Below are 27,941 nucleotides of genomic sequence, written 5' to 3' on the forward strand. Positions count from 1 at the left end.
TGAGGGATAGATACGGTGGCCGGCGGGTCGGGCAAACGTGAAATCTCGCGCGATCGCGCTGGAGCCGTCCAGGACGGGGCGGTCCTGGCGGCGGGGGCGGGGACCCGGAGCGGGAAGATGGCGGCGGCGCAGGAGGCGGACGGGGCTGGCAGCGCCGTAGTGGCGGCCGGGGGAGGCAGCTCCGGTCAGGTACGGAGGCCGAGAGGGGCCTGAGGGGTTCTTCCCCACCCGGGGGGCCTCCCACGGGGCGTGTCCTGCCTCTTTTCACATAATCGTGTGCTCTGAGGGGTCCTTGCCCAGAGGGACCTTGAATACCGGGCCCAGGCGGAGCCGGGCAGCCTGGGAGGCCGGACAGTGCGGGGAGCGGGGCCCTGTTGCGCGCCGGGTCCCCTTCATACTCGCGCCGGGCGGCCACCAGGCTCACTGCTCGAGCCGAGGAGACAGGGGCGCGGAGGGGCGCAGACTTGTACCCAGACTCCTTGGGTTCTCGACTCCGCGGTTCCAGGCTCCCGGATCGTTCCTAGAGTGGGCTGGCGTTCACGGCATGCTCTAGGTGTGGGCAGTGATTGATTATTTTGGAGTTTTCTAACTCTGGGAAAGTCAGGTAATCATCGTGGTGAAAGGCACGCGCTGTGGCGACCGACAGACCCATTTTACAGACAGGAATCCAAGGAACAGACTAAGGCGCTTACAGAAGGTCATCTAGGTTAGGTTTGGGATCTGTTCCCTGTAGAACTTACCGGCCGTTGCTGAAGCAGGGTGGTCGAGACAGAGATGGGTTTACTTTCAGCGTACATGAGTCCTATGGGGAAATTAATCCTGGCACTGACTCTTGACCCATTGCCACTTCAGCTAAACAGGCTGTGGAACATACTAGTTAGGGCAGCCACCCTTCAAATGTTTAGGGAGTCGATGCAGTGACAACGGAGGTTCTGTCGTCCCACCCACTGGGATGTCACTGACATGTGGGAGGCAGAACAGGGGAGAGGAGCGCAGGTTGTGAGAAGAGAACAAATCTGAAGCTGACTCTGGGTGTGACCTTGGGCAAGTTCCTTTCCCCCCTTCATTTCTCCAGTGGTAAATGGAGGGGTTGGACAGGAGGACCAGCCCTGTGAGAGCCCTGCTCTCTCTTCTCCTAGCCACGAGGGTGTCTCTAACCATGTCCCTTCATCAGTGGAGTGAGAGAGAAGACAGGAGTATAAAGAAGTATAATCCTGGAGTGACAAGGGTGGTGACCAAAAAAATCCATGTCAGGGACTGAGGGAGCCCAGAGGAGGGGCAAATAATATCACCTGGGGAGGACACTAGGGTGAGATTTGTATGACAGAGCCAACCTTCCTGGTCTGGATCTTTTCAGCATCTTCAACCCGGGCCTGGCCCCAAGAGTAGTCCTAGGAAATGTTTCTCCCTGTCTTCAGGGGCTTCCCAGTTTCACTGAAAGAAGGCCTTTCCCTCTCCTGAGTTTCTGTTGATTATTGCCTGGGGGGTGTTCAGAGAGACTAGGGCTCAGTTTGCCCTGATTGTCCTGAGCTTACAGAAACCCACCCCCACTCCACCCCCCACAAGATCTCTTGTCCGACTTCTATCCAGAGTCTTTCAAGATTTATCCCTTTGCTTTCAGGATTAAGTACAAATTCTTTGGCAGACCGAGGCCTTGCGTGATCTGCCTTTTTTCCCTCAGACTCGACTGGGATTTCTCAGCTTCAGCACTGTTGACATTTGGGGTTGGACAGTTCATGGTAGGCGCTGTCCTGTGTTTTGTGTGATCTTTAGCAGCATCACTGGCCTCTACACATTGGATGTCAGTAACACACACGTCCCTCCCCCGTTGTGACAACCAAAAACATCTCCAGGTGTTGCTAAATGTCCCCTGGAGGGAGTGGCAGTGGGGGGGGAGGCAAAATTGTCCCTGCCTGAGTCCCTGGACAAGAGCAGCATCAGCCACTGTGAAGATCTTACTATGAAACGAGGCACATGCCTCGCTCTCTCTTCTCCTAGCCTTTGCACAGGTTTCTCCCATCTTTACCTGATGGATCCTTATTAGTCCTGGATATCTCAGGTATTCTCTCCCCGAGGAGCCTCTCTGACCCTCTCACACTGGGTCAGGGCTCCCACTGTCCCTGGGCTGCCTGGTGCCAGCCCTGTCCACCCTGGGTTGTCACTGTCTCCTCCTGTGGACTGGGAGCCCCTGGAGGGCGGAACGGGAACTGCCTGGGTCAGCGCTGTGTCCCCAGCACCGCCCAGCTTAGGGGTGGGCACGGAGCAGGCACTCGGCACCTGTGGGATGAATGGGTCTTGAGGCAGAGGCCAGGCTGAGGTGGAATTCCCAGTGTGGATCCAGGCAGTCAGAGGATGCCCCGAGTTCCCCCGAGCCCCAGCCCCGTCTCAGGGCCTCCGCTGCTTCCTGGGGCCCTTCATGGGTGCTCTGGGGGTGGTGTGAGACTGGGCACGCGGGTCCCAGAGCCGGAACTATGTCTTAGTCACTGCTGTGCCCTCAGCCTCCGCTGCTGCCCTCGCCTGGCCCCTGGGCGGGCCCTCAGCGATCTCCTGCTCCAGCCAGCCTGCCCCTCCTTCAGCCAGGGCCTCAGACACCAGCCCACAGCTCTAATAACCATCCCTGCAGCTGATGTGGGTTGAGTCCCCACTGCCTGTTAGTCCCCATGCTGATACTGGGAATCGGCTGTGAACAAACAGAGGCTGTGCACTCTTGGAGCCCAGGTATTTGTTGAGGACTGGGGGGCGGGGTGGAGTTAGGGACAGGGACAGTGAATAAGAGAAATAAGAAAGTTTATCCAGATAAGAACATATATAAGAAAAACATAGAGCAGCTTGGGTGGTGGTAAGTGCCGTGGCCAGAGCTAAAGCTGGGGAGGAACATAGGAAGTGAGGGTTGGGTAAGAGGGTTGTAACTTAAATACAGTGGTCTGGGAAGGGCTTTCTGAGGAGGTGACGTTTGAACAAGGATCTACCGGAGATGAGGGAGGGAGTCACACGGACAGTGGGGGAAAGCCCTTCAAGTGAAGAGAACACCCAGTGCAAAGGCCCGGAGGCAGAAGAGGCCTGGGGTGATGAGGGAACAGTGGGGAGGCTGGCCTGTCTGGAGCAAGTGACTGAGGGGAGGCGGGTGAGAGCAGACAGGCATGGAGGATCGTGCCAGGCCCCAGAGGTCCATGGTGACCGCTTTGCCTTTACTGTGAGAGGAGTGGGAGCCGCGAGAGGGTTACCTTTTTACTGAGGTGTAGACACCTGTGGTCAGTGCGGAATTCAGAAGCTTTCTGTACCTTTCTGCAGTTGTGCAATGCAGTCACTGCCCCAGTGTAGTCTGAGAATGTTCCCAGCCTCTAAGAGTGCTCCCTGGTTCCCTTCTGCATGTTCTCTGCCCCAGCGGTGGTCCTTTTTTATGGCTCAGTAGCATTCCATTGTGCCGATCCAGCATGGGTCACTCATCAAAAGACTTGTTTGTGGGTTGCTTCTGGCTTTATGTATAACACTGCTATGAACATTTGCATGTAAGCTTTTGCATGGACCCATGTTCTGAATTCTCTTGGGCAGAGACCTTCGAGTGGGATTGCTGACTTGGTTGGCGGGGGCACACTTAGCTTTTAAGTATCTTCAGGATTTTCCAAAGCAGCAGCTGTGTCCCCATCAGCAGCGTACAGCTCTTCAGTTTCTCCACATCCACACCAGCACTTGTGCTTGTCCCTCTTTCTGATTACAGCCATCCTAGTGATTTGGTTTCCCTTTGCATTTCCCTGGGAGGGTTTCCAGGCCAGCTTGTCCACCATCATGGGTAAGATAACAGACCTGGGAGCCAGCTGGGTGCTAAGGTGCTCGGTGTCTGACTCTTTGCAGCCCTAGGGCTCCTCTGTCCATGGGATTTTCCGGGAAAGAATACTAGAATGGGTTGCCATTTGCTACTCCAGGGGATCGTCCCAACCCAGGGATCAAACCCATGTCTCTTGTGTCTCCTGCACTGGCAGGTGGGTTTTTTTACCACTAGCGTCACCTGGGAAGCCAGCCAGACATGGGTTCAAATCCTTGCCTGACTTCAGCCTTCCTTTTCTTGACCCGGAATCAGCCCAGACCTGCTGGAAAACCTTGCCCCCTTTTCCCAACCCCTACCCTGTGTCTCCAGGAGCAAGGCTAGCCCTGAACTCTGCACTATGCCTGTTTGACCTTGCCCGCCCCATGGTCAAGGCTTTGCCCACGCCTTTTCTCTCCCTCAGATGCCCTTCACCCAGACGTCAAAGACAGCTTCTTAGGAGGCCTCCCCGACTACCCGGCCACCCCTTTGTCATCACCCGCTCTGCTTGTTTCCTCCGGAACACATCCCCATTTAGCATTGTTAATTATCCTGTTTACTTTTCTTCCGGCGTGCTTCCCCCTAGACCCCGAGCTCCGGGAGGGCAGGGCCCAGAGCTGTGTGGCCAGCACTGACCCCACCACCCAGCACCAGGCCTGGTGCTTGGGAGGTAACTTCTTTTGACATGCGAAAGAAATCTTTTCTGCCCTAAGTGTATGGTATTATCACAGCCTGGCCCTTGGTCAGAGAGGTGAAGTGTCAGTGAGGGGAAGTGACACGCCCAAGATCTCACAGCCGGGAACTGTGGGACCAGACTGCAGCCTGGGTCTCTTGGACTCCAGAGCCTCCACCTTTGACCCCAGCGCTGGGTGCTGCCCCCCACTTCCGGGAGGTGAAAGGAGAGCACTCTCACTGGTGAAGGGGCCCGGAAATGACAAGTGATGCGCTTAACAAACACTGGCCTCGGCTTCGTGGCAGCCTCATCTGGCTGTGGGGGCCTCTGTCTTCCGCTCTCGGGGGCATTTGCAGCTGACCGAAGGCAGAGGAGCAGGTTTGGGGCGGGAGGGAGAGAACTGGGGGAGCCCAGGAACAGGTAGACTTGAGCGGCTTGGGTGTTCAGGGCAGGCCTTTGAGGCAGCATTGGTTGATTCTCCAGGTGTTTATCGAGCCCCTGCTCTCTGCCAGCGCTGGGCGGGGCAGTGCACCCACCTAAAAGCGATGGTGACCGTCCTGGTCCTCTTCTTAAAAGCTGGGGGGTGAAGGGACAGCTATCGGGAGGGAATAGGGCAGGACAGGGGAGCCAGCAGGTGCAAAGAGCAGGGCAGGAAGAATATCTCAGGCCCTTCCACTCTGACATCATGACATTCTCTGCTTCTGAGCTTCTCTGTATTTCTTTTTTAAAAAACTTATTTAGTTTTGGCGGTGCCGGGTCTTGGTTGCTACGCGTGGGCTTTCTCCAGTTGTGATGAGCAGGGGCTGCTCTTCAGTTGCTATGTCAGGGCATCTCACTGTAGTGGCTTCTTTTGTTGCCGAGCTCGAGCTCTAGGGCACTCAGGCTTTAGTTGCTTCTGGGCATGTGGCATCTTCCAGGGTCAGGGATCGAACCGGTGTCCCTTGCATTGCAAGGCGGATTCTTAACCACTGGAACACGAGGGAAGCCCCTGAGCTTGTTTCTGAGTGAAGACTCTGTCTTTGGGCAGCCCTGCCTGACTCCCTGGCCTGCCCACACCCCTGTCATCCTGCCGTCATCCTTCCTGAGTGACCCAGACACGTGGTGGCTTAGGCTCCCCGAGCTTCGTTTGCCCGACTGCCAGGTGGAGATGTTGCTAGTTCCGGCCTCACAGGTGGTCTGAGCCATGTCCAGGTCACGCACGTCCGCCTGTTTCACGCTCTGGTTGTGGTTGTGTTTCTCTGTGTCTGTCTCACTTGCTGGATGGACCCAGAGCCCTTGGAGGGAGGGGGCCCCCCACAGGGCTGGCCACAGAGGAGGATCGTGACTTGTTTGCATAGGGAAGGACCTTTCCGATAAACACCAGCCTTGCACAATCTGACACCTGCCTCCTGACCCCTTCTGCACTGTCCCCGGTGGGCACCTCGAATCCTGGGAGCATGCTGGCCCCCGGGGCACTGGCCCGTCCTCAGAGTCAGACTGTCTCTCATGTTCACGTGTCCACCTGCTGCTTCCCTCATTGCCTGCCCTGCACCGGCTGACTGGTTGTAATTTAGGGCTCAGCTCTGGTGTCCCCTCCTCCAGGACTGCTCCCTGACCCCCAGGCTGGGCCCCGCGCCCCCTCTGTGCTCCGCCCTTGCTGGGCCTCAGCACACCGTGGTACCTACAACAGCCTTGGTGCGTCAGGATGCGTCCTCCGTCCTCACTCTGGCCTCTGTCCCCGCAGGTGACCAGCAATGGCAGCGTTGGGAGGGACCCGCCGGCAGAGACCCAGCCCCAGAACCCACCGCCCCAGCCAGCCCCCAACGCCTGGCAGGTCATCAAGGGTGTGCTGTTCAGGTGAGCGGATGCGGCTTTGGTGTTGTTCACTGACAAAAGGTCAAATAAGGAAAGCATAAAGAGGGAGTCCTCTGGCAGTCCAGTGGTTAGGACTCTGCTTCTGCTGCCAGGGGTGAGAGTTCAGTCCCTGGTCAGGGAACTAAGATCCCGCAAGCCTTGTGGTATGACCAAACAAACAAAATTTTAAAAAAGAGGAAAGAATCACTGAGAATGACCATCATCACTGTATTGATGGAGACCCTTTCTGTTTTTTCATAATTCTGGAGGCTGAAGTCTTGAGATTGAGGTGTCAGGCTGTCTCGTTTCCTCTGAGGCCTCTTTCCTTGGCTCGTAGCTGGCTGTCTTCCTGTGCCTTCACCAGGGCTTTCCTCTGCCTGCGTGTCTGTGTCCTAATCTGCCCTTTGTATGTGGGCAGCAGTCTTGTGGGATTAGGGCCCACCCTGAGTAATGACCTCACTCAGCCTTAATCACCTCTTCAAAGGCCCCGTCTGCCCATACTGTCACTGAGATACTGAGGGTTAGGACTGCAACACGTGAACATGGGGTGGGGTGGGGTGGGGACACAATTCAGCCACAACATTTGCATTACATAAAATTTACCATTTTAACTTTTTTTTTTCTGGCCGCACCGCAAGGCACATGGGATCTTAGTTCCCCGACCAGGGATGGAACCCATGCTCCCTGCATTGGAAACCCAGAGTGGTAACCACTGGACTGCCGGGGAGGTCCCATTTAACTATCCTTAAGTGTACCATTCAATGGCATTTGGTATATTGATATTGTGGTGCAACCATCAGACCATCTATCTGCAGAACTTTGTCATCTTCCCCAAACTGAAACTCTGTGGGCTTCCCAGGTGGCTCAGTGGTATAGAATCTGCCTGCCAGTGTAGGAGATGCAAGAAACGTGGGTTTGTGGCTCAGACAGTAAAAGCAATGTAGGAGACCCAGGTTCAATCCCTGGGTTGGGAAGATTCCCCAGAGAAGGAAATGGCAACCCACTTCAGTACTCTTCCATGGATGGAGGAACCTCATAGGCTACAGTCCATGGGATTGCAAAGAGTCGGACACGACTGAGCGATTTCACTTTCACTTTCTTTTCCAGTAGTCTTGCCTGGAAAATGTCTTCCCATGGAGGAGCCAGCGGGCTACAGTCCCTGGGGTCACAGAGTCGACACGACTGAGCACACACACCCCCGCTGAAATTCTGTACCCATTAAACACTGACTGCTTATCTCTCCCTCACCTGCTTCAGCCGCTAGCCACCAGCATTCTACAGTACCTTCTGATTCTATGAATTTGACTGCTCTGGGTACCTCCTGTAAGTGGAGTCATACAGGCCATCCTTTCGAAACTGGCTGGTGCGCACCCTTTTACCTGTGGATTCACATGACCATTCCCAGGTGCCAGGAGGACAGGACCTGCCTTCTGGAAGCCCAACCTCTGACCAAGCCCTGGAGCCTCTGGAAGGGCGTGGGAGGTGGGGGGGAGGAATCTCCCTGGGTGGGTTTCTTCATCCGTGGGCCCCTCCCTTGTCTTCCCTATTCACTCCCTCCTGTCCCCTTGCCCCCATGTCCAATAGCAACTCTATGGACCATAGCCTGCTAGGCTTCTCTGTCCATGGGATTTTCCAGGCAAGAATACTGGAGTCAGTTGCCATTCCCTTCTCCAGGGAATCTTCCCAACCCAGGGATTGAACCCACGTCTCTTACATCTCCTGCATTGGCAGGCAGGTTCTTTACCACTAGTGCCAACTGGGAAGCCCAGTAAGGAGTTAGAATCTTCTTATATATCAGTTTCTTCTTTGCATGTTTCAGGCAGCTAGGAATAAGGATTATTTTTATCTTTCCCTTCATTTTTACATAAGAGGTAGCCTATTTTACACAGTTCTGCACCTTGATTTTTCTCATTAACAATATATCTCAGAATCCTCTCCACATCAGTACATAAGAGAGCTTCCTTCAGATAGGCGTTCTTCATACAGACACGGTGTAGGCTTATTTCCTTCCTTAGAACCAGGCAGCACCAAGAAGCGGTCCCCGTGGCTGCCTGAGGACCTTCTCCATACGGAGTTCTTAGATGGGCTTCAGGCTTTGTGCTCAGGGGCCTGTGAACTCTCTGAAGCATCAAGCAGATTGTGAGAGTGGCCTTTTTGGGGAGGAGAGGGTAGAGTCCACGGGTTTCAGCGCCTCCTGCAACTATACCAGTGGCTACCTGGAGTAGGGGTGGGATGGGAGGGCGGTTTCATATGCTTTTTTATATACTTACAGTTTTTTCTGTGAATGTATTGATAGACTGCCTGCTTGAGGTGGGAGGGAAGCCTCTTTTATTTGCTCACTCCAGTAAGTTGAGAAGCAGTAGGTGAAGCCAGCCCTGGTATCCTCGGGCAGGGCCTCCTAGTCTGGGAGGCGGGGGTGGTGGGCTGCATCTGAGAGGGCCCGCGATGAGCAGATGGTGCACACTGGAGAGAACTGGGGATCTGGAATCCTGCAGAAAGTTTGGTCCAGCCTGCCACGTCTTACACACAGGGGCCCAGGAGCCCAGAGTGGGTGGGCCCCCTGCAGGCCACGCAGTTAAGTCAGGGCAGAGCTGCCTGTGGATGTCCTTGCTCCCACACTCTCTCTTGGCATATTTACTAAAATAAGAGCCTCTCTTGGAAGTGGAGGGGGTCCCTGGAGATCACCAGCGTCAGACCTTCCCCAGCCCTGTGCATCGGGGACCTCCTGGGGCAGCAGTGGATGGCTCACCTGAGCCGTGGCCCCTGAGACCCCAGGGCTGTGTGCCTTGTACAGGCAGAGGCAAGTCCCTGAGCCTGACCTGCCCTTCGGTGTGGTTTGGGGCTCAGCAGGGAGGTGCCCACGCACACTAGAATTCCCTTGTAGTGTTTTTCACTACAGTTTACAGTTTGTTGTATGCCTTTTTTCATATGATGAAAGTAACGGTAATAGCTGACACGTCTAAAGCATTTACTGTCGGTACCAGGCTCCATTCTAGATGATGTATATATCGTGCGTGTGTGCATATATATATCAATGCATCTAATGTTTATAAGCAACCCTACGTGATGGGTAATACTGTTGTCCCCATTTTAACTGTTGAGGAAATGGAGGCCTGGAGAGGTTGAATCCTGCCTGAGGTCGCACAGTCAGGAAGTAGCAGAGCTGGACTTTGGATACAGATATCGTAGCTTAGAGGCTGAGCACTTAACCTCACTGCTACACAGTTGAACAACGTGGGGATCAGGGATGCCTATGCTGTGAATTCACATATAGCTTAGAGTTGGCCTTCTGTGCCAGCGACTCCTCCATATTTGTGGTTCCACATCCACAGGTTCAACCATCCATGGATTATGTAGTACTGTAGTTACTACTGAAAAAGATTTGTGTGTTCAAACCCTTGTTGTTCAAGGGGCAACTGTATGGCTTTTCACACCTGTGATCAATAAGTCCTTGGCTCATTTAGTAATTACAGAGCTGCGTGTACATGAGAGCCCTGAATTAACACAATAGAATTTTCCCTCTGTCTCGTGTACTGTTCTGGATTTAGGCAGACCACGCTTCTGCAGTGTTCTGCATCCCAGATTCCTTCCTGCTCTTTGTTCATTCCTGGAGTTTGCCTTTTATCCTCATGGCCTAAAACAGATGCTGAGGATGCAGCCATCATGTCCACATTTCAGGAGGGAAGAAGAAATAAAGGAGGGATGCTCTGTCTCTTTAAGATACTTGTATAACATACTGTTTTTACATTTTACTGGCCAGGACTTCACCATGTGTCTACACCTAGCTGAAATGCTAGACTTGTAGTCTTTATTCCAGGTAGCCAAGAGGTCCAGTTAAAATTTAGGAGTTTTCTTTCTGATGGAGAAGGGGAAGATGAATACTGGGAGAAAACTAACAGTTTGCTATAGTTTTATTGTGGGGCTTTTTATTTTGTTCATTAAAAAATATTCAAAAAGCAAAAAAAAAAAAAAAAAAATTCAAAAAGCAAAGTGTAAAGAAGAAAATAAAAACCACCTAACGGTCGCCAGCATTTGTCATTACTATGTTGGAGGTGATCCTTTGGCCGCGTGGGCTTTTCTCTAGTTGCAGCGAGCCGGGGCTGCTGTTCGTTGCAGTGCACAAGCTTTTCATTGTGGTGGGTTCTCTTGTTGCAGAGCACGGGCTCTGGGGCTTGCTGGCTTTGGTAGTTGCAGTTCCTGGGCTTTAGAGCACAGGTTTATTAGTTGTGGCATACGGAGTTAGCTGTTCCTCGGCATGTGGGATTGTCCCAGACCAGGGATGGAACCTGTGACTCCTGCATTGGCAGGCGGAGTCTTTACCACTGAGCCACCAGGGAAGCCTCTGCGCAGAGTGTTTTTAAAGACAGTATTGTGTTTTGAGGCATTTTGTGCTGTTTTTGCTTACCCCAGGCCTTCCCTATTCCCCCAAAACAGGGGGTCCGTTTTAAAGTTGATTTGTGCTTTGTGCCTGTCTCTGCTTTTATGATGGTATAAAGGTGCATTACAGATTGTTGGGATTTTTTGTTTCTTTTTACTGCAGCAAAAAATGTATATAACATAAAATTTACCATTTTAACCATTTTTAGGGGTACAGTTCTATGGCTTTAAGTACATTCGCATTACTGTGCAGCCATCATTGCCAAACTTCTCCAAAACTCTTTCATCTTCCTCATCTGAAACTGTCCCCATTAGACACCAACTTCCATTTCTCTTTCCCCCAGTTCAGATTTTCTGTGGAGTTTTTTAAGTATATTACACAATATGGATGGATAACTCTATATATTTTCCTTCCCCTTGCCTTTCTCTTTTAAAAGTGTATCCTGTAAATACCTCTGCTTCATTTTCAACTCAAAGATTGTATATTATGTTTATTCAATTTTATAAATTGAGAAAATGATTCTAATATATTTGTTTTAACTAAGAAAAAAAGAATACGTGCACACAAGTATACTTTAATAAAAAGGAATAAAGAGAATATATATTTACATGTATTATGTATAAAAATTATATGTAAGAATATAGAGAATATATTGCTGTATTAAGAGTTGTAATTATGTATATAAGACTAGTGTTGGTCTTTTCTTACTATATATGTATATTTTTTTTGGCCATGAAACGAGGCTTGTAGGCTCTTAGATCCCCTACCAGGGATTGAACCCACACCCTCAGCAGTGAAAGCGCAGAGTCCTAACCACTGGACTGCCAGGGAATTCCCTACATAACTCCTCCAACTAGTTTCCAACAAGAAAGTTGGTCTGCGTAACCTAGCCCAATGTTACTAAAAATAGGGACTCACAATTCCTTACTATCTGCTCGTCCAGTTTTCAGTTGACTTGAAGTTCTGAGATGTTGCTCTCCCTAATGTCTGTGCCTCCAAAATGCTGGGATTCCAGATTCCAGGGTTCTCACACTTTGGGATCCCAGGGGACCGGGACCCGGGGTTTCCTCGTTCTGAGGTTCCAAGGGTCTGAGTCCCTGCGGCCTGTGGCCACCAGACTCCCAGTGGGAGTCAGCGCCGGGGCCCCCACACTGGCGGACACAAGCATCTGGGGTCTGTCCCAAGGCATGGCCTCTGGGGGCATCTGGTCTTCTCAGCAGCCCTGCAGCTGCCTTCTCCGGGACCCTCCTCCCTGATCAGGCCCCCAGTCAGGCCCCAGCAGGTGCTGAGTCCGGTCAGGAGTAGCCACACTGGGAAGAAGAGGACTCACCATCTGCCCTGCTTGCCTCCTCAGGATCTTCATCATCTGGGCCATCAGCAGCTGGTTCCGCCGAGGGCCGGCCCCTCAGGACCAGGCAGGCCCCGGAGGAGCCCCGCGCGTCGCCAGCCGCAACCTGTTCCCCAAAGACACTTTAATGGTAACTGCTGGCTGGGAGGCCAGACCCGGGAGAGGAAGGGGTGGGGTAGGGAGGGGGAGTGGCACGGGCAGTCAGCACGGACGCCGTCCCCGGTCACAGTCAGGTCTGTGAACAGGTCTGGGGTCAAAAGACTCTAGGTTCATCTTCAGCCTATGAAACCTGAGTCACTCAAGTGACATTACACACCCAGGAACAAAGAAATTCTTTGGGGTTTGGGCTGGTGTTCTCTCTGGGGAAGAGGGACATCGTGCAGGGGAAGCAGGTGTTCTGACCTCAACAATCTTGGCTTCTCCCGCGTTTGTGGTTCTCCAGAGCTCTGGGGTGCCAGATTTCTCGGAATTCTGGCTAGCAGGGTTACCGCTGTTGAGCTGGTCCTTATCAGGGGCCTTCCAGGTTCTGGAGAGAGAAGGCCACGGGGACGTGAGAAGGGAGTGGGTTCCGACGCCGCCTCTGCAGCGGCCCTGGGTTCTCAGTAGCCAGCCGACACTCCTGCACACCTTGACTGGGCTTTATCCATCGAAATTCTGATGAAGAAGCGCAAGAGAGGCTGAGAGGAAACATAATGCAGGGGGGTTCGGATCCTTTCTAGCCCTAAATTCTAATTGTCAGACTGGCCATTGTTAAGATTCAAGGTTGATCCCTTGGTTGGGAAGATTCCCCTGTAGAAGGATATGGCAACCCACTCCAGTATTCTTACCTGGGAAATCCCAGTGACAAGAGGGGCCTGGTGGGCCACAGTCCCTGGAGTCACAAAGAGTCGGACACGACTGAGCACGCACGCCTTCCTTCTTAGACGTCATAGGCTCAGCCCAGGACAGACGTGGTGGGGTATGAGGAAAGAGATTTATTCTACCAGCTGCCACGCTTTTCCCCACTAACCGTCCACATCCCAAATTGTTCATGTTACTGTGATGACAGCTCCTCACCTGCTCTTTTATCTGTCAACCTTCAGAGGCTCCTATGAGCAGCCCTGGCTCACTCCCCTCCGCTTCCCCTCCCGACAGAACCTGCACGTGTACATCTCCGAGCACGAGCACTTTACAGACTTCAACGCCACGTCGGCGCTCTTCTGGGAGCAGCACGACCTCGTGTACGGCGACTGGACTAGTGGCGAGAACTCAGATGGCTGCTACGAGCACTTTGCTGAGCTCGACATTCCACAGGTGGGGACGGCTTCTGGTTTCCGGCTCCACGGCTGCTGGGCCAGCACCCAGAGTGTATCCTTGAACCAGCTCCCAGGCCTGCAGTCGGGAGTCTGGGTTCCAAGCCTGGCTCTGCCCTCAGTTCACACGCTCTTGAGCACAGGTTGACCCCACGGTCTCTGGGCCTCGTTCCCTCCACTTCTCCCGGCAGATGGAGTTGGAATTGGCCTCCCACCCGCTTTCAGGGTTGTGATCTGTGGTTTAAACCAGTGAAAGATGAGTAATTGTCCCTGGAGGTGTCCAGTCAGGCAGCCTGGTTTGAAAAATACAGTTAGTGTTGATTAAGTGCTCACTGCATACTGGGCACCAGACTAGGCTGACTGGGGGGTACCTCCCAAGGCAGTGGGAACTTTTCTTTCCATTGACTAATGAGGAAGATTAGGTACAGAGAGGCCACACCCAGGGTCACACAGCCAGTGACAGTTTTGAACTCAGGCTGTCTGACTGTGAACTCTACAACAGCCCCAGGTTCCGATCCCACCTCCTCCAGGAAGCTCTCCCTGACATCAGGCTCAGGCAGAGCCCTCTCTGGGCTCCCCCACCCAAGCCTTGCCAACTCTGGGTGGAGGGGGGAGGTGGTCACTACCTGAATATGGATCTCTTTCCCCATGGGACTATGAACCCTGTGATGGTAAGGCTGGGACCATCTTGGTCACCGCTGTATTCCTAGCTCTGCTTGGCAGTGGACTGGGTGCAGAGTCTGTGACTGCTGAAGCATCAGTGAATGTGATGGCTCTGTGAATGTCCACATGTCTCTGGGGCTGCCCTTGTTCATGTCTCCCCATCAGGTGTACTCAGCTTCCTGGGGAGGAGGGGGTGTGGGCACTGTGTCTGGCTCTGTCTTGGTCTGTCTGGTAGCTGGAGGCGGTGGGGCGCATGCAGGCCTTCTGAGGCAGGTACGACAGCCCCGGCTGTGGGCTGTGGGAGGGGCGACTCCCACGGAGACTTCACGTCCAGCCCCTAGACCCCTCCCCAAGATCCCAGGAGGGCTGCGGAGTAGGAAGCCAGGCAGTGAGGACTGCTCCCAAGGACTTGGAGCTCACCCTCCTTCCCAGCTTTGTGGCAGGAGGGTGTCCAAGTTGTCCCTGATGTTGATTTAAGGAGGTGTCTGAGCAGCGATACAGAGAGGCCAGTGCCATTGGAAGAAGAATTTACTACTTACATTTCCTGGGAGGAGGGTGCCCACCACACCGTGCAGGGCCATGTGTGAAAGTGCCGGGTTTGGGTAGGAGCACTTCGAAGGGGCAAGGGGAGGCCTCGGCCGAAACCTCTATTGAGGTTTCCTCTGGACGGGCAGGCCAGGTGGGGAAACAGCTTAGGACTGGGCAGCTTGGTCACTGTGTAGGCTCTGGGCTGGAGCCGTGGTCTCTGGTCGTCTGACGCCTGCCCTGGGTGATTGAGTGCAGCCTGGGCTATGCGAGTTGGGTAAAGGGCTCGTTGCGGGTATGGACTTGGGCTTCTTGGTTTGCGTTTTAAAGGTGTCTTTGAAGACAGGCGAGTTGTTATTTCTAGGAATCAGCTAGCCCTGGGAGGAGCAGTCTCTCCCCCGCCAGATGTGAAAACAGCATAAAATATAAAAAACACAAAAATAAAAAATAAAAGGAAATAAAAAACATGGTTAGCACAGAGGTGGGCTTAAAAGACGGAAGTTGAGGACATAGTGTGGCCGAGTGACTCCCAGCTACCCATGAAGGTCAGACAGAGAGGCTCTAACGAGGTCTTGGCCACCCACAGGCAGGCGGCCCCCCTGCTTCAGGTTCCTCATCTGTGTTGAGGGGGAGGGTGGGCAGGGAGGGCGGATGAGAACAGCAGTGAAGGACCCAGGGAGGACACAGATGGTGAGAGTCAGGGCCCTGGGGGAGCCCACAGACTGGGTTTGGATCCACTTACTGCCTGTAGTCTCTCCACATGAGCCTCAGTCACCACGTCTGGAAAAGGGGATAATAACATGCCCCACTGCCTCAGGTTTACGTGCGTTGTGTGGATGTGGACTCGCCGAATCGGGCAGTTGCCATTCGCAGTGCTCAGAGCAGGGTCTGACCTTCATTGTTATACCATTTCATGAATGCAGGCCGCTGGTGTTTATTGAGTGCCTCCTCTGGGCTCGAGTGGCTATGCCCAGCGACCTCGGATACTCCTTACGGGCCTGCTGTGCCCTCCGTGCTGACCATCTGTGTCCTGCAAGTGGGCCCTGGGACTCAGCGAGGCCACACAGCTATTGTGTGCTGGAGCCCGGTTTTGAATTGGAGTCTTAACTGCAGTGTCTGACCCTCAACCCCTCAGCTACACTGCCCACCCTGAGCACTCAGAAATGGGAGTGGGGGTGGACGTCATTAGGGGCTTCAGTTTCCTTGTCCCCGTGCACCCACCTTGCAGAGTGTCCAGCAGAATGGCTCCATCTACATCCACGTCTACTTCACCAAGAGTGGCTTCCACCCAGACCCTCGGCAAAAGGCGCTGTACCGCCGGCTCGCCACAGTCCACATGTCTCGGAGTAAGTTCCTGCCCGCCCTGGGGCCCGGCCGGTGTGGCCGGACTCGAATCCCACATATCCTACTTGTCTCTGGACACCCATGGACAGGCAGGAGAAGAATCTGCTGAGAGCAGGTGGAGAAAGGGCCTTTGGAGGGGGAGGAGTTGGTGTTCACAGAAGGGGAGTGCGGGGTCAGCGGTGCACAGTGCCGGGCCTGGTAGACCAGAGGGTCCAGAGTAGTCTGTGGGTAAATGCTAGCTGGATTGAATGAGCAGAGGGAAACCGGAAGGCCCTTGGCCATCGGTTTCATCCAGTGTGATCTCCGATCATCCATGTCAGCTGCTCCTGGAATGAGTGCTGCACTGTGGGCGTCTGGGGCCTCCCTTAGGGCCGGGCGAGCCTTCCGGGCTGCGGGTTTGGGTGCGTCCTGCTTGGCTGTACTCTGAGCCTCTGTCCCCCCGCACCCACCAACACACACCTCTGAGCGGGGCCTCTCTTGATGAGGCAGGCTGGTGGGGGCCATGTCACCAGACTGGCCCCACTCTCAGCCTTGCTGGCCATCCGTCTAGTGCCAGGTGCACCCCCCGAGAATCTTGATCTGGTGAGCAAACCCCAGGACAGCCAGTGACCCCAAGAAGCCCCAGGTCAGAACTGTGGCCATTTACACAGCCTTGTACTGAAATCGAGCTTCTCTCTGCCCAGGGCCTCTTAAAATTTTTTTTGTTTTTAAATCTCTTGTTAATGAGCACATGGTTTAAAACTCATGTAAATTCAACCAGACAGCAAAACTCATCCGTCTTCTGTCCACCCCCTCTCTGGTTCCCCCAGTTTCCACTCCCCACTGGCAGCTGCTTTAGCGGTTTCTGCTCCTTAATCTCCAAGGCTCCCAGTAACAAGGCGATGCTGCAGTTTTTGGGTTTTTCTGTTCTAGACATTGTTTCTTGACTTCCTACTCTGGAAGAGGAAATCTCAACTCAGGAACATAATTTGATTAGATTGAAATTCAACATTCAAATGATCTTGAGTTTGTGGCTCTTCCTCGTCTAAACCACACAGTGTATGTGTTTATTTTCCCCTTCCTATTCTAACTTATTTTCCGTGAGGTTTTTTTTTTTTTTTTTTTTTCCGTGAGGTTAGTAATTAATTGGCATTTTTTCATCTGCTCTTTGTCTTTTGTCCTTGAGTCCACTGTCTTCTAATGGGCAGGCAGGGGACTGTCTCAACGCACTTGAGTTTCAGCAGATCTAGAGAACACACCGCCTACCTCCCACCCCCAAAGCCCCCATCCCCTTCATGTAAATGCTGTGTGCTGCACCTCGCTTTGATTCTCTTGTGCCTGCGGACTTGGTTAAGATCCCTCCAGCTGTTTTGTGTGGGACAGCGACAAATGCACTTTAATTTGCGTGGTTAAGTCTTTCCCTACTTCTTTGGGTATAAAAATAACCCAAAGGATGAGAATATTTTTGTGATCATCTACACTGGATGAAGCAAAAAACTAGTGACTGTCAGTTCTCATGGCTGAGTTGGAAAAGTCCCTGGGGTGTGCTGAGCACTGTTCTAACTAAGCAAGTGTGTCTGTGGACCATGTTCTGCAGGGTGTTCTACCCGGCTGGCTGGCAGGCTTCAGTGGAGCGCATCCTCGAAGATGTGGGCTGAGGGGGTGTGGTCTGCAGCCCCTCCCAGAAAAAAAGGTGTCCCTGCAAGTCTGGGTCACACGTGCCTGATGCCTGAGAGGTTACCTCGCACGTGACCCAGGTGGGCAGCTGCTCACCTGTCCAGTTATCCCCCATCAGTCCTGCTCAGTGCCAGCATCCCTTGTGGTTTCGTCTTTGGTGAGTGTGATCTGTGTCACTGTGTGGCCGGGTCATGTTCACGGTCAGTGCGACAGATACTGGCGTGCTCTGCAAAATAGAATCTGCAGCCTGTGAACCTGAGAAATCACTGGGGTCACCCAGGCTTGCCTCACAGCTGGGCTCTCTTAGAGCAGGGGTTCAGAGGGACATGCCAGCCCACTCCAGGGCATAGAACAAGAGTGTGGGATCGGAAAAGCCCCCTCCCCAAAGGACCAGCGATCAGGACTTTAGCAGAGTGCTGTCCCATAGAGATACAGTGCCTGCCACAGAGGTCATTTTAAGTTATCTAGTGCCCATGTTAAAAACAAAAAGACGAAAAAATGATTGTTAGTAATAATTTTATTGAGGTCAGTGTGTTGTCATTTCAGCATGTGATCAGTATAAGAAATTAACAAGATATTTTAGTCTTCTTTTTCCTGCGCTCCGTTTCAAAGTCCAGTGTGTGTTATGCTCTCATAACACATCTCCGTTTCAGTGAGCCCCATTGTTGGTGCTCAGGGTGTAGTTCTAGAAGCTTTAACTCCTGAAAAGCGGAGCTCCTTTCACCCTTCGGAAGCCAGTTCCATCTCATATCATAATCCCATCTGATGCCACCAAGTTGCAGAATGTTCTCCACCTGAGTGGAGAAGCCGCTCTCCTCTGGGACTGGCCTCTCCCTTCCTCGGACAGCCTCCCTCCCCCAGGTGTGGAGATCAGTGGAGCATGTCCCCCTGGATTCGTTCTCCAAGTTGTCCACCCTTGGGTGTTTCCTGCTTTCCCCCAACAAGTGGGGCCTAGGTCTCAAATGCCTTCCCCATTAGTAATAATAGAAGTGCTGGGATGATATTCATGGGGACGATAGGAGCAGCTGTTCCTGGGCTGAGACCCTCAGTCAATTACCACAAGAGTTTTTGAGTGTGAGCTTGTCCATAGTCTCCAGAAGCCCCCAGTTCTGAGTGGGTGGGAGGAATCTGGCCCCTGTGGTGTGTGTCAGTGTGACTCTGCCGGGACGCTTCGCTTGGCTGGGCTCTGTAGAGCAGAGAGCCCCCTCCCAGTGGTCCTGCCCAGAAAAGGCGAGGCTTTTATCCCCATTGTCAAGAGCGGGGACCGAGGCCCAAGGAGGTGACATAGCTTACCAATGGCCTCCAGCTTGTGGGAGACAGAGCCAGGGTGTGACCTCAGGGGCCCCCTCTCTTGGCTAGCTTCCTCTCCCAATTCCCCATCTCTCACTAGCCCCTGAGGGCAGGATGAAGTCTCAGACGGGCCGTATGAGGTCCCAACATAAGGAGGAGCTGAACAGTTACCCAGCTGGGGTGGAGGCGGGGCAACAAGGGTGTAAACAAGCGGCAGCCCTGTCTGTCTGGTGTGTTTTGGCAGGGCTGGGGGCAGGGTGGCAGGGAGCCCATGGCTGACCTGGCATCCACAGGAGGAAGTGAGGTCCATTCCTGCCCAGGGACTCAGCCCCACAGTACTTTCCGTGTTGGTGGCGCTTGGCCTTCTCCAGCGCTGTCGCGCCCACCTGTTTACATCCATCAATCGCGCTGCTCGTCACCATGGACCCAGCCTAGAGTGGGGGATATACCAGAGCCCAGGAGGGCCGAACCCCACCTGCAGTTCGTAGACTGGTTGAGGGGACAGACAGCAGACAAGTAAAACAAGGTGACCAGTGGGTGGTGATGGGCTTTTGTGAAGGAAACGGATATGGCAAGGAGCAGGCCTAGGCAGCCTCCTTCAGTGCAAGGGGCAGAGGGCCACATAACCAGGGGCTGGAAGGGGTAGAAGGAGCCAGCCAGGAAGATTCGCACCCTGCTGGGTCCCTGCCAGGGAGACACAGCCGCTCATCTAAAGGCCCAGGGGCAGCACATCTGCGGAGAAGGCAGTGGGGTGGGCTGAGGCAAGGGGGCCATGGTGAGCCTCTCAGGGGCCTTGCCCAGGGCAGTGGGAGCCCTCTAGGGTTCTGAGGCAGAAGGATGATGCAACTGGATACTTGGTTACAAAGAATCTGGCTTTCCTGGGCAGAGGGCATCTTAGGGGGCAAGAGTGGGCACCGGGAGGCCAGCACTGAGGTGACTCTGGTCACCCGGAGGGGGTGCTGTGACTGGCACGGAGCGGGGCCCAGAGGGGAGGCAGGAGTCAGGTGTTTGGCATGTGCTGGAGGACACGTCCATCCAGGGTGGGCTGATGGAACGGATGCGGCAAATTGCGGAGAGGGAAGACTGGGGACAGTTTGGTGGATGCTACTGTGGCTGTAGAGATGGGGACCCCGAGGCTAGGCGAGATGTGGAAGGCACTGCAGGCTCTCTGTTGCTGCTGTTGTCCGTTGGCGGGTGGAAGAGTGGGGACCGGGAGCCAGGTGAGCAGCCGTCGGTGGGCGGGGGTCTGGGGCCTGGGTCCCATGAGTGCCAGCCCATCTCAACGTCCACCCCTTTTCCTGGCCTTCCTGCCTGCAGTGATCAACAAATACAAGCGCCGACGGTTTCAGAAAACCAAGAACCTGTTGACAGGAGAGACAGAAGCTGACCCAGAAATGATCAAGGTAAACACGAGCAGAGCCATCAGGTCCTGGGGGCGCCGTCTGGACCCGGGTTCCCAGCTTAGCAGGCAGCCCAGGGGAGTCATCTCCTGCTCCACCCCTGAGCCACTGGGGGAGCCTTTATGTCTCCGAGCCTCAGTTTCCCTCACTGGAAGCAGAGTCAGGATGTAGTTAGCTCTCAGGGAGCCGGGGGTGCTCCAGGCGCGGTTCCAGCCGACCTCTGTCAGTGGCGGGGCGGGCGCTCTGCGCACTGTACACAGACCCACCCAGAAGCCTCTCACCAGCCTGTTGGGTGGGTCCCGGCACAGGCAGACTTGCCTGAGGTGTCACAGCCAGGAGATGGCAGGGTCGGGATTCATACCCAAGTTGCCGGGCCCAGGGTTGGCCTGGCACAGAGGAGGTACTGGCTGATACTGTGGCTCTGGAAAGAACACTCCCTGTCAGTCCAGGGATGTGAACCTCTGGTGGCCCCAAAACTTCCCCTCTCCACAAGGTGGTTCCAGGTGGGAGGGTGGTCCCTGAGTATGGAGACTGCACTCCATAGCCTGGCACGCCATCCCATCCAGGTGGGCAGACCTGAGTGTTCTGCTCCAGCGGGTGGCTGGGGACAGCCAGGGCAGTGGGGTCTAGAGGCTGGCCAGCGGCCAGTGGTCGCTATGGTGGTTGCTCTTTTGCCGTCGCAATGGTCATGGGAGTCCTCCGGAGGAAGCGAGCAGCTGCCTCTGAGGCCCTCCAACCCCTGTCTTCCCTCAGAGGGCTGAGGACTACGGGCCCGTGGAGGTGATCTCCCACTGGCACCCCAACATCACCATCAACATCGTGGACGATCACACGCCATGGGTGAAGGGCAGCGTGCCGCCTCCCCTGGACCAGTGTGAGTCCCGCCCCGCTCAGGCTCTTGACGGGCCATTTCCTCATCTGGCCCCATCCCCCGACCCCTCTACTCCTGTCGTCTCCAACTAGGTGTCCCCCCTCCCAAGCTTCCCGCCCCACCCTCTAGACACACCCCTTTCTCTCCCTCCTGCACCTCCTGGTGACCCCAGTGCTGACCACCATGTGCCCAAACCAGTCTCATCTGGCCCACGAGCTTTCTTCAGAAGGTGTGCACTGTTGCCAACCTTAGAAATGGAGGCAGCATCACTTACGAAGCCAGATTTCTGACTCTTTTACAAAATCCTGACACGCGTGGCCCTCAGGGCAGCTGGAATCTGGAGCTGAGCTGCACCTGTCCCTCTGGCCGGGGCCTGCCCAGGCTGCCCTTAGCCTCCTCTCCCCGAGGTCAAGCAGTCTTTCAGCTCCTTGGTACAGCCCAGAAATGTCCCCTGTCCTCCATTCTCTGTCGGGGGGGCCCACTGGGTCCCCTTTGTCCTCGGAGGCCATAATCGCCGCACCCTGTGGGTGCCTGTGGCCTCTGGCCCAGGCTGAGTGGTGCCCCCACCCCTCGTGCCTACAGATGTGAAGTTCGACGCCGTGAGCGGTGACTACTACCCCATCATCTACTTCAATGACTACTGGAACCTACAGAAGGACTACTACCCCATCAACGAGAGCCTGGCCAGCCTGCCGCTCCGTGTCTCCTTCTGCCCGCTGTCGCTCTGGCGCTGGCAGCTCTACGCCGCCCAGAGCGCCAAGTCGCCGTGGAACTTCCTGGGTGACGAGCTGTATGAGCAGTCAGACGAGGAGCAGGACTCGGTGAAGGTGCGGCAGCGGGTGGGGCCTTCCCGGGCTGCAGGAGGGGAAGGGGAAGTGGACCGCGCTGCTGGCCTGGGGGCTGCTGGCCGGTGCTCTCCTGCCCACAGTTTCACAACCTCCCAGGGCCCCTCCCCGTGAGGGGCAGGAAGCAGGCACTCGGCCTCTGGCCCTGGCTGACGCTGGGGGTCCTGCCTCTGAGGCTTCCCTGGCTGTCCTTGCCGTGGCTTTTCTGTTTGCTGGGCCGGCCCTCTGGGTCTAGACCTGCCCCTTCTGCCCCATGGCCTGCCGCCCGGCCTTTGGGCTCCGACTCGAGGTCTCTGCTCACTCTCCCTGTGTCCTTGAGCAGCATCCTTCTCTGCCCGCCTCTGGCATGTTGGGTCTTGGCCGCGCTTGCCTGGGGCCGTCTCTGGTGTTAGGTTTCTGTCCCTCGCTCCGACTGTCCCTGCATATCTCTCAGTTATTACTCTGCCTGCCCCCATCGCTGTCCCCCCACCTCTCTGTCCCCATTGTTCCCCCTCCCTCGCCCACCCGCTCTGTGCCCATCTGCCCATTTATGACCTGCTCTCCTCCTGGCCAGCACACCCCCTCCTCGGAAGCCCCGGGGTCAGATCTGTGGGAATATCATCAGGCTCTTCCGGGGCCAGAGGAAGGAGAGGCAGGCCGGCTAACAAGGAGTCGCGGCGGTCAGCCTTAGCCGGGGCCTGGCGGTGCTCACGGCCATCTCCCCACCCCCGCCCCAGGTTGCCCTCCTGGAGACCAACCCCTACCTGCTGGCGCTCACCATCATCGTGTCCATCGTCCACAGTGTCTTTGAGTTCCTGGCCTTCAAGAATGGTAGGGGTGGGCCCCAGGGCCCTGTGGGGGCACTGGGGTGCGTGTGGGAAGGTAGGGTGCACTCACTCCCTCTTTGTCTCGGGCCCTCTCCCCGCAAGGGGCCCGCCAGCCCCACTCTCCAGAGGCCTAGGGAGCGGCTACCAACTCCCAGCCCAGAAACTCCCGGCCGCCGGGTGTGGCGCAGGGGGAGGGGCAGGCCTGCTGTTCTGGCAAAGGTCTGGTCGGCACCGCCAGGAAGCAGGGCCGGGGAACTCCAAGGCTGGGAGCAGGGAAGCCCCACAGCTGCTCCCACCGCCCTGCCCGGCAGGCTGCCCATTGGGGGAGACCCCTCGGGGGTAGTGCACAGGGCCCACCTGAGTGGGAAGGTGACAGCCGTGTCCCCAGAGGGCCCCAAGGTGCCAGAGGCCAACAGGGGTGATGGCCAGTGTTTGAGGGGCCCTGGCCACCTGCCAGGCACTGTGCAGGCACCCTCGCCAGTTAGCCTATGGAAGCCCCGCAGCCAGAGCCCGGAGGCAGCATCATTACCCCACATTTACGGATCAGAGAGGTTGGTTACTTGCCCACAGTCATACAGCGCCCGAGCGGCCCAGCCAGGACTTGGATCCGGGAGCCCGCCCCAGCTCCCGCTTCATACTCCTGGCCCTCTGCAGCTTCTAAAAGTGGCAGTAGTAATGAGTACTATTAATATTATCATCATCATTATTAAGAGGGTATGGATGTGATTGAGTTACCTTATGGAAAACTGTAACATCAAAACCCAACAGTAAGTAGTGCTGACCCCAGCAGGGAGGAGTCTGTCAGCTGAGGTGGGTGCCAGTTCAGGCACCAGCTTGCAGACGCTCCTGACCGCGAGCAGGGTCCCTCAGGGTCCCTCTTTCCCTAAGCAGAAATGAAGGCATAGGGGAGGTAGTCGCTTGCCCAGGGTCACAGAGCAAGTGTGTGGGCCCGGGGCCAGCTGGCTTTACACCCCGTGCTTGCTGCCTCTCTGGTCTGAAGCAGAACTCAAATCCACGCACCCCCACTAGAAAGAACCCCGTCTTCAGATGCATTCTTCCTAGTTAGGATCAGGTGGGGGAGGTCCTGTGAGGGACCCATTCAGATCTCCTCAGGGTCTGATGGTCTAACAAGAGAGGGATGAGCCTGCTGGGTGTGCTGGGGCTCTGGAGTCAGAATCAGAGCCAGGTGGGCAGCCAGCACTCAGGCCGTGCCCGTGTGACCGCAGGCCTGGCTTCTCCCCCAGAAGACCAGCATCATGCTGAGTCGGCCTCCTCTGGTGGCAGAGGCTGGGTGCACAGCCCAGCAGGGTCCCACAGTGCCGTGGTCCATGGGGAGATCAGGGCCGGCAGTGGGGCTGAGCTGGGCCCCACGGAGGGTGGCAATGGTCCGGGGCAGGGTGGGAACACAGGAAGGAGCTTCTGTTGGAGAGCAGAGCCCGTGGTCCTTGTGCACTCCAGCGTGGGTGCTGGCCAGTTCCTTCAAGGGTTTGGGGCCTTGGGCCGAAAGAGTACGCGTGCTGGATCTTCCCACCCAACGGAGGCGCCACAGCACCAGGGTGGACAGCTCAGGTCTGTGTCACACAGACCCGGCTTCCGTGTAGATTCTGCCAGGCCAGGCTGTGCGACCTTAGGGATGCCGCGGCCCTGAGCAGCCCTCAGCACTGAGCGCGTGAGGAGCCCCGCAGCATGGCCGCTGTCGTCACCATCACCGCCCATCTAGGGACTGATCCTGGTGCGGGGGTTGGGGGTGTCCAACGCGAGGACTGCAGAGATCCTGCCTGCCTGGGGCTTTGGCGGCACCCGTGGAGCTGACTCTCAGGGGAAACGGGAATCGTGTGCCCCCTTCCCCCGGGCAGACCCAGTGCCGTCCCAGGAGTCTGAGGAGGTCGGGGCTTGAGGGAGCTGCAGGAGGGTCCAGGCGACTCCTCACCTCCCGGCTGCCCCCCCTCCCCTTCCCGTGCACAGATATCCAGTTCTGGAACAGCCGGCAGTCCCTGGAGGGCCTGTCCGTGCGCTCCGTCTTCTTCGGCGTCTTCCAGTCCTTTGTGGTCCTGCTCTACATCCTGGACAATGAGACCAACTTCGTGGTCCAGGTCAGCGTCTTCATCGGGGTCCTCATCGACCTCTGGAAGATCACCAAGGTCATGGATGTCCGGGTAAGTCAGGCCGCCACGCCGCAGCGGGAGCCCCCGGAGGTTGGGAGCGGGGTCGCACGGCCCTGCCAGACCCTGGAGCTGGCCCCGGGGGATTCCCAGTGCCTGCCGCACTCCCGAGACCAAGGGGATTTTCGCACCAGGGGATTTTTCAGGTCACACATGGGGCAGGGGAACTGGGAGCAATGGGGGAAGGTCAGGGGCTGGAGCTGGCTTCGGGGTGGGGGAGGGCGGGAGCCCGCATGGTGGCTGACCGCAGCCTCCCTCCTTGTCTGCAGCTGGACCGGGAGCACAAGGTGGCAGGACTCTTTCCCCGCCCGACCTTCAAGGACAAGTCCACATACGTTGAGTCCTCAACAAAAGTGTATGACGATGTGAGTGTCCCTCTTCCCAGTGGGCCCCAGGGAGGCTCTCCAGGTACCCGCTCGCTCCTGGGGGCCCCGGCTCTGGACAGTGGTTGGGGGGCTGGGATGTCTGTCAGCTGACAGCCCCTTGCTTTAGGGCTTGTGTCATTCCCTCCAGTGTCCTCTGTCTGCCTCATCAACTTCCTGACTGAGTCCAGAGTTCCCAGGGCCACCTGGAAATTCCCCCGGGCTGGCCTGCCAAACCAGGTGTGGGTGGGTGGGGGCGAGGAGCCAGGGTGCCAGTTGGGGCCCGAGGAGCCACGTCCAGCCCCACCCTGTGCTCCACAGATGGCGTTCCGGTACCTGTCCTGGATCCTCTTCCCGCTGCTGGGCTGCTACGCCGTCTACAGCCTCCTGTATCTGGAGCACAAGGGCTGGTACTCCTGGGTGCTCAGCATGCTCTACGGCTTCCTGCTGACCTTCGGTGAGCAGGCCCCGGGCGCACAGCCCCATGGTGTCCGGGCAGGTATCCAGCCACGCTCTCAACCCCGTGCTGGGGCCTCGACAGCGAGCGAATCGGCCTGGCCCTGCCCTCCCCACAACTTGAGGTCCAGTGTGGGAGACTGACCCATCCCCAGACACGGACACTTGGGGGTGGTCAGGGATGGCACATGGGCAGCCTCAAAGTGCTGCCCAGTCTGATCTAGGGGTCAGGAACGGATTCCAGGAAGCTCTGGACAGTGCATCTCGGTCATCCCTGGGGGAACCGACAGAGTGAACAGGCAGACAAGGGAGTGACCGCAGGTGATGAGTGGTATGAAAGGGTCAGAGTGAGGGGGCGTTGAAGCTGGTGGGGGGACCTCTCTGAGGAGATGACATGTAAACTAAGGCCTGAAAGATGCCTAGGAGGGAACCGTGCAAATATCTGGTGACAGTGGGCAGAGCAAGTGCAAAGGCCCTGAGGTAGGATGTGCCGGGCTGTTGGAAGTAGCAAGGCCAGTGTGGCTGCAGCAGAGTGAGGAAGGGACAGAAGCCAGAAACGCAGTCAGGGGTGGAGGGTCAGGATGCCCTTTACTCTGCTCATGGGTGTCCCTTCCTCACCCCCACAGGCTTCATCACCATGACACCCCAGCTCTTCATCAACTACAAGCTCAAGTCTGTGGCCCACCTGCCCTGGCGCATGCTCACCTACAAGGCCCTCAACACCTTCATCGATGACCTGTTTGCCTTTGTCATCAAGATGCCTGTTATGTACCGGATCGGCTGCCTGCGGGACGGTGAGGCCCGGTCGGTGGGCGGGTGGGGTGGGCCCACCCCCACCCACAGGCTCTCACCAGAACTGGGCATGGGTAGGGCCTGGTGAGGGAGGGGCCCTGGTCTGGGGGCTCAGCCCACTCTGAGCAGGACCACTCCTCCACCCCCCACATGTTGGGGGGCCAGGTGGGCCCTGCCTCTGTCCCTCACGCTACCTCCTCCCCACCCCTCCCCCCAGATGTGGTCTTCTTCATCTACCTCTACCAACGGTGGATCTACCGCGTCGACCCCACGCGGGTGAACGAGTTTGGCATGAGCGGCGAGGCCCCAGCAGCTGCCCCTGTGGCCGAGGCCCTGCCAGCAGCAGGGGCCCTCTCACCTGCCCCCAGCCCTGCCACGACCACTGAGGCCGCCGGGGAGGAGGCCTCTACACCCTCGCCCTCCCAGGCCCGCCAGGGGCCCAGCTCTGCCAGCGAGCCCCAGGAAGCCCCTCCAAAGCCAGCAGAGGACAAAAAAAGGGATTAGTCACTCCTGGTCCTCCTCCGCCCAGGCTCCTGGTGACCACCACCCCGCTGCCCTGGCCCCTCGCCACCCCATCCCTGTTGCCCTTTCCCTGGACAGATCGGGCCGGGGTGGCGGGAGGCCCCCACGGCCGGGGCCCAGTGTGTGGCATGGGGGCCGGGGCAGGCCAGGGCCCGTCATTTGTGGAGGCGCCGTCCGTCTGTCTGTTCCTCTGTGTTTCTAGCCATCGCGCCCCACCAGCCCAGCACCATTGGGAATCATGGTGAAGCCGATGTGGCACTGCCGAGGGAGGGCCAGGCAGGGGAGGGGCCGGGGCCCCGCGGAGGGACGCCCACGGCCGTCATCATCTTGTCTCTCGATCCCCCACCGAGCCCCCTCCTCCCAGACCGCCGCCCTTTAACACAGTCTGGATTTAATAAATTCATATGGGTGTTTAACTTAAACTCAGCAGAGCCCCCACCTCGTGCCTTCCTTCCTCTGCCACCCAAGGGAGCAGGTGTGGGCGGCTCTCCCGAGCATACACAGGACCGCTCTAGGCCAGGCCCCTTTCTCATCCTTCTCCCCCTCCCAGAGGGTTCCAGAACTGTCCCTTCTCACAGATGGGGAAGCTGCCTGCCGTGACCGCACCGCACCAGCACTCTTAGCCACAAAGCTGTGTCAAAGCCTCACCTGTGCCCACTGACTATCTCCTGGCCTCAGGCGGCCTGGCAGGGCAGGAGGGCAAATCTACCGCCTTGAGAGTTGAGTCAGCCTCCCTTGGTCCCAGTCTCCCTGGGACCCTGGCTGCCCGACCTTGCTTCTGGGCTTAAGAGCTTGTCTCTAGGGGGACCCCGAGGGTGAATCCCAGCTAAGAATGGTGCCAGGCTGTGGCATCCATAACTGTTGGGGTGCCGTCAGCACCCTCAGGGCTGCCAGTGCCCAGGACCCAGCCAGTCTTGTGTG

At 56.4% G+C, this 27,941-nt stretch overlaps 1 protein-coding gene across 1 annotated transcript; it reads left to right on the forward strand.

Annotated features, from left to right (window-relative positions):
• The first annotated feature begins 67 nt into the window (after positions 1-67).
• Positions 68-27,442, forward strand: CLPTM1 (CLPTM1 regulator of GABA type A receptor forward trafficking). The gene is made up of 14 exons (XM_061139571.1): positions 68-189; positions 6,199-6,311; positions 12,041-12,164; positions 13,169-13,327; positions 15,743-15,860; positions 20,122-20,207; positions 20,958-21,078; positions 21,658-21,902; positions 22,637-22,730; positions 24,692-24,882; positions 25,158-25,253; positions 25,572-25,707; positions 26,333-26,500; positions 26,716-27,442. The coding sequence occupies exons 1-14, from the start codon at positions 118-120 to the stop codon at positions 27,000-27,002; spliced, it is 2,010 nt and encodes a 669-aa protein (XP_060995554.1). The 5' UTR covers positions 68-117; the 3' UTR covers positions 27,003-27,442.
• Positions 27,443-27,941: the final 499 nt, after the last annotated feature.

The sequence above is a fragment of the Dama dama genome, chromosome 4, assembly GCF_033118175.1.
Source record: "Dama dama isolate Ldn47 chromosome 4, ASM3311817v1, whole genome shotgun sequence".
Lineage (NCBI taxonomy): Eukaryota > Metazoa > Chordata > Mammalia > Artiodactyla > Cervidae > Dama > Dama dama.

Bases quoted from the DNA above. Each gene is read 5' to 3' on its own strand.
- CLPTM1 (XM_061139571.1), top strand. From the start codon at position 118: ATGGCGGCGGCGCAGGAGGCGGACGGGGCTGGCAGCGCCGTAGTGGCG. The intron at 13,328-15,742 runs GTGGGGACGGCT...CCCACCTTGCAG, and splicing joins CTGAGCTCGACATTCCACAG to AGTGTCCAGCAGAATGGCTC. The intron at 25,254-25,571 runs GTGAGTGTCCCT...TGTGCTCCACAG, and splicing joins CAACAAAAGTGTATGACGAT to ATGGCGTTCCGGTACCTGTC.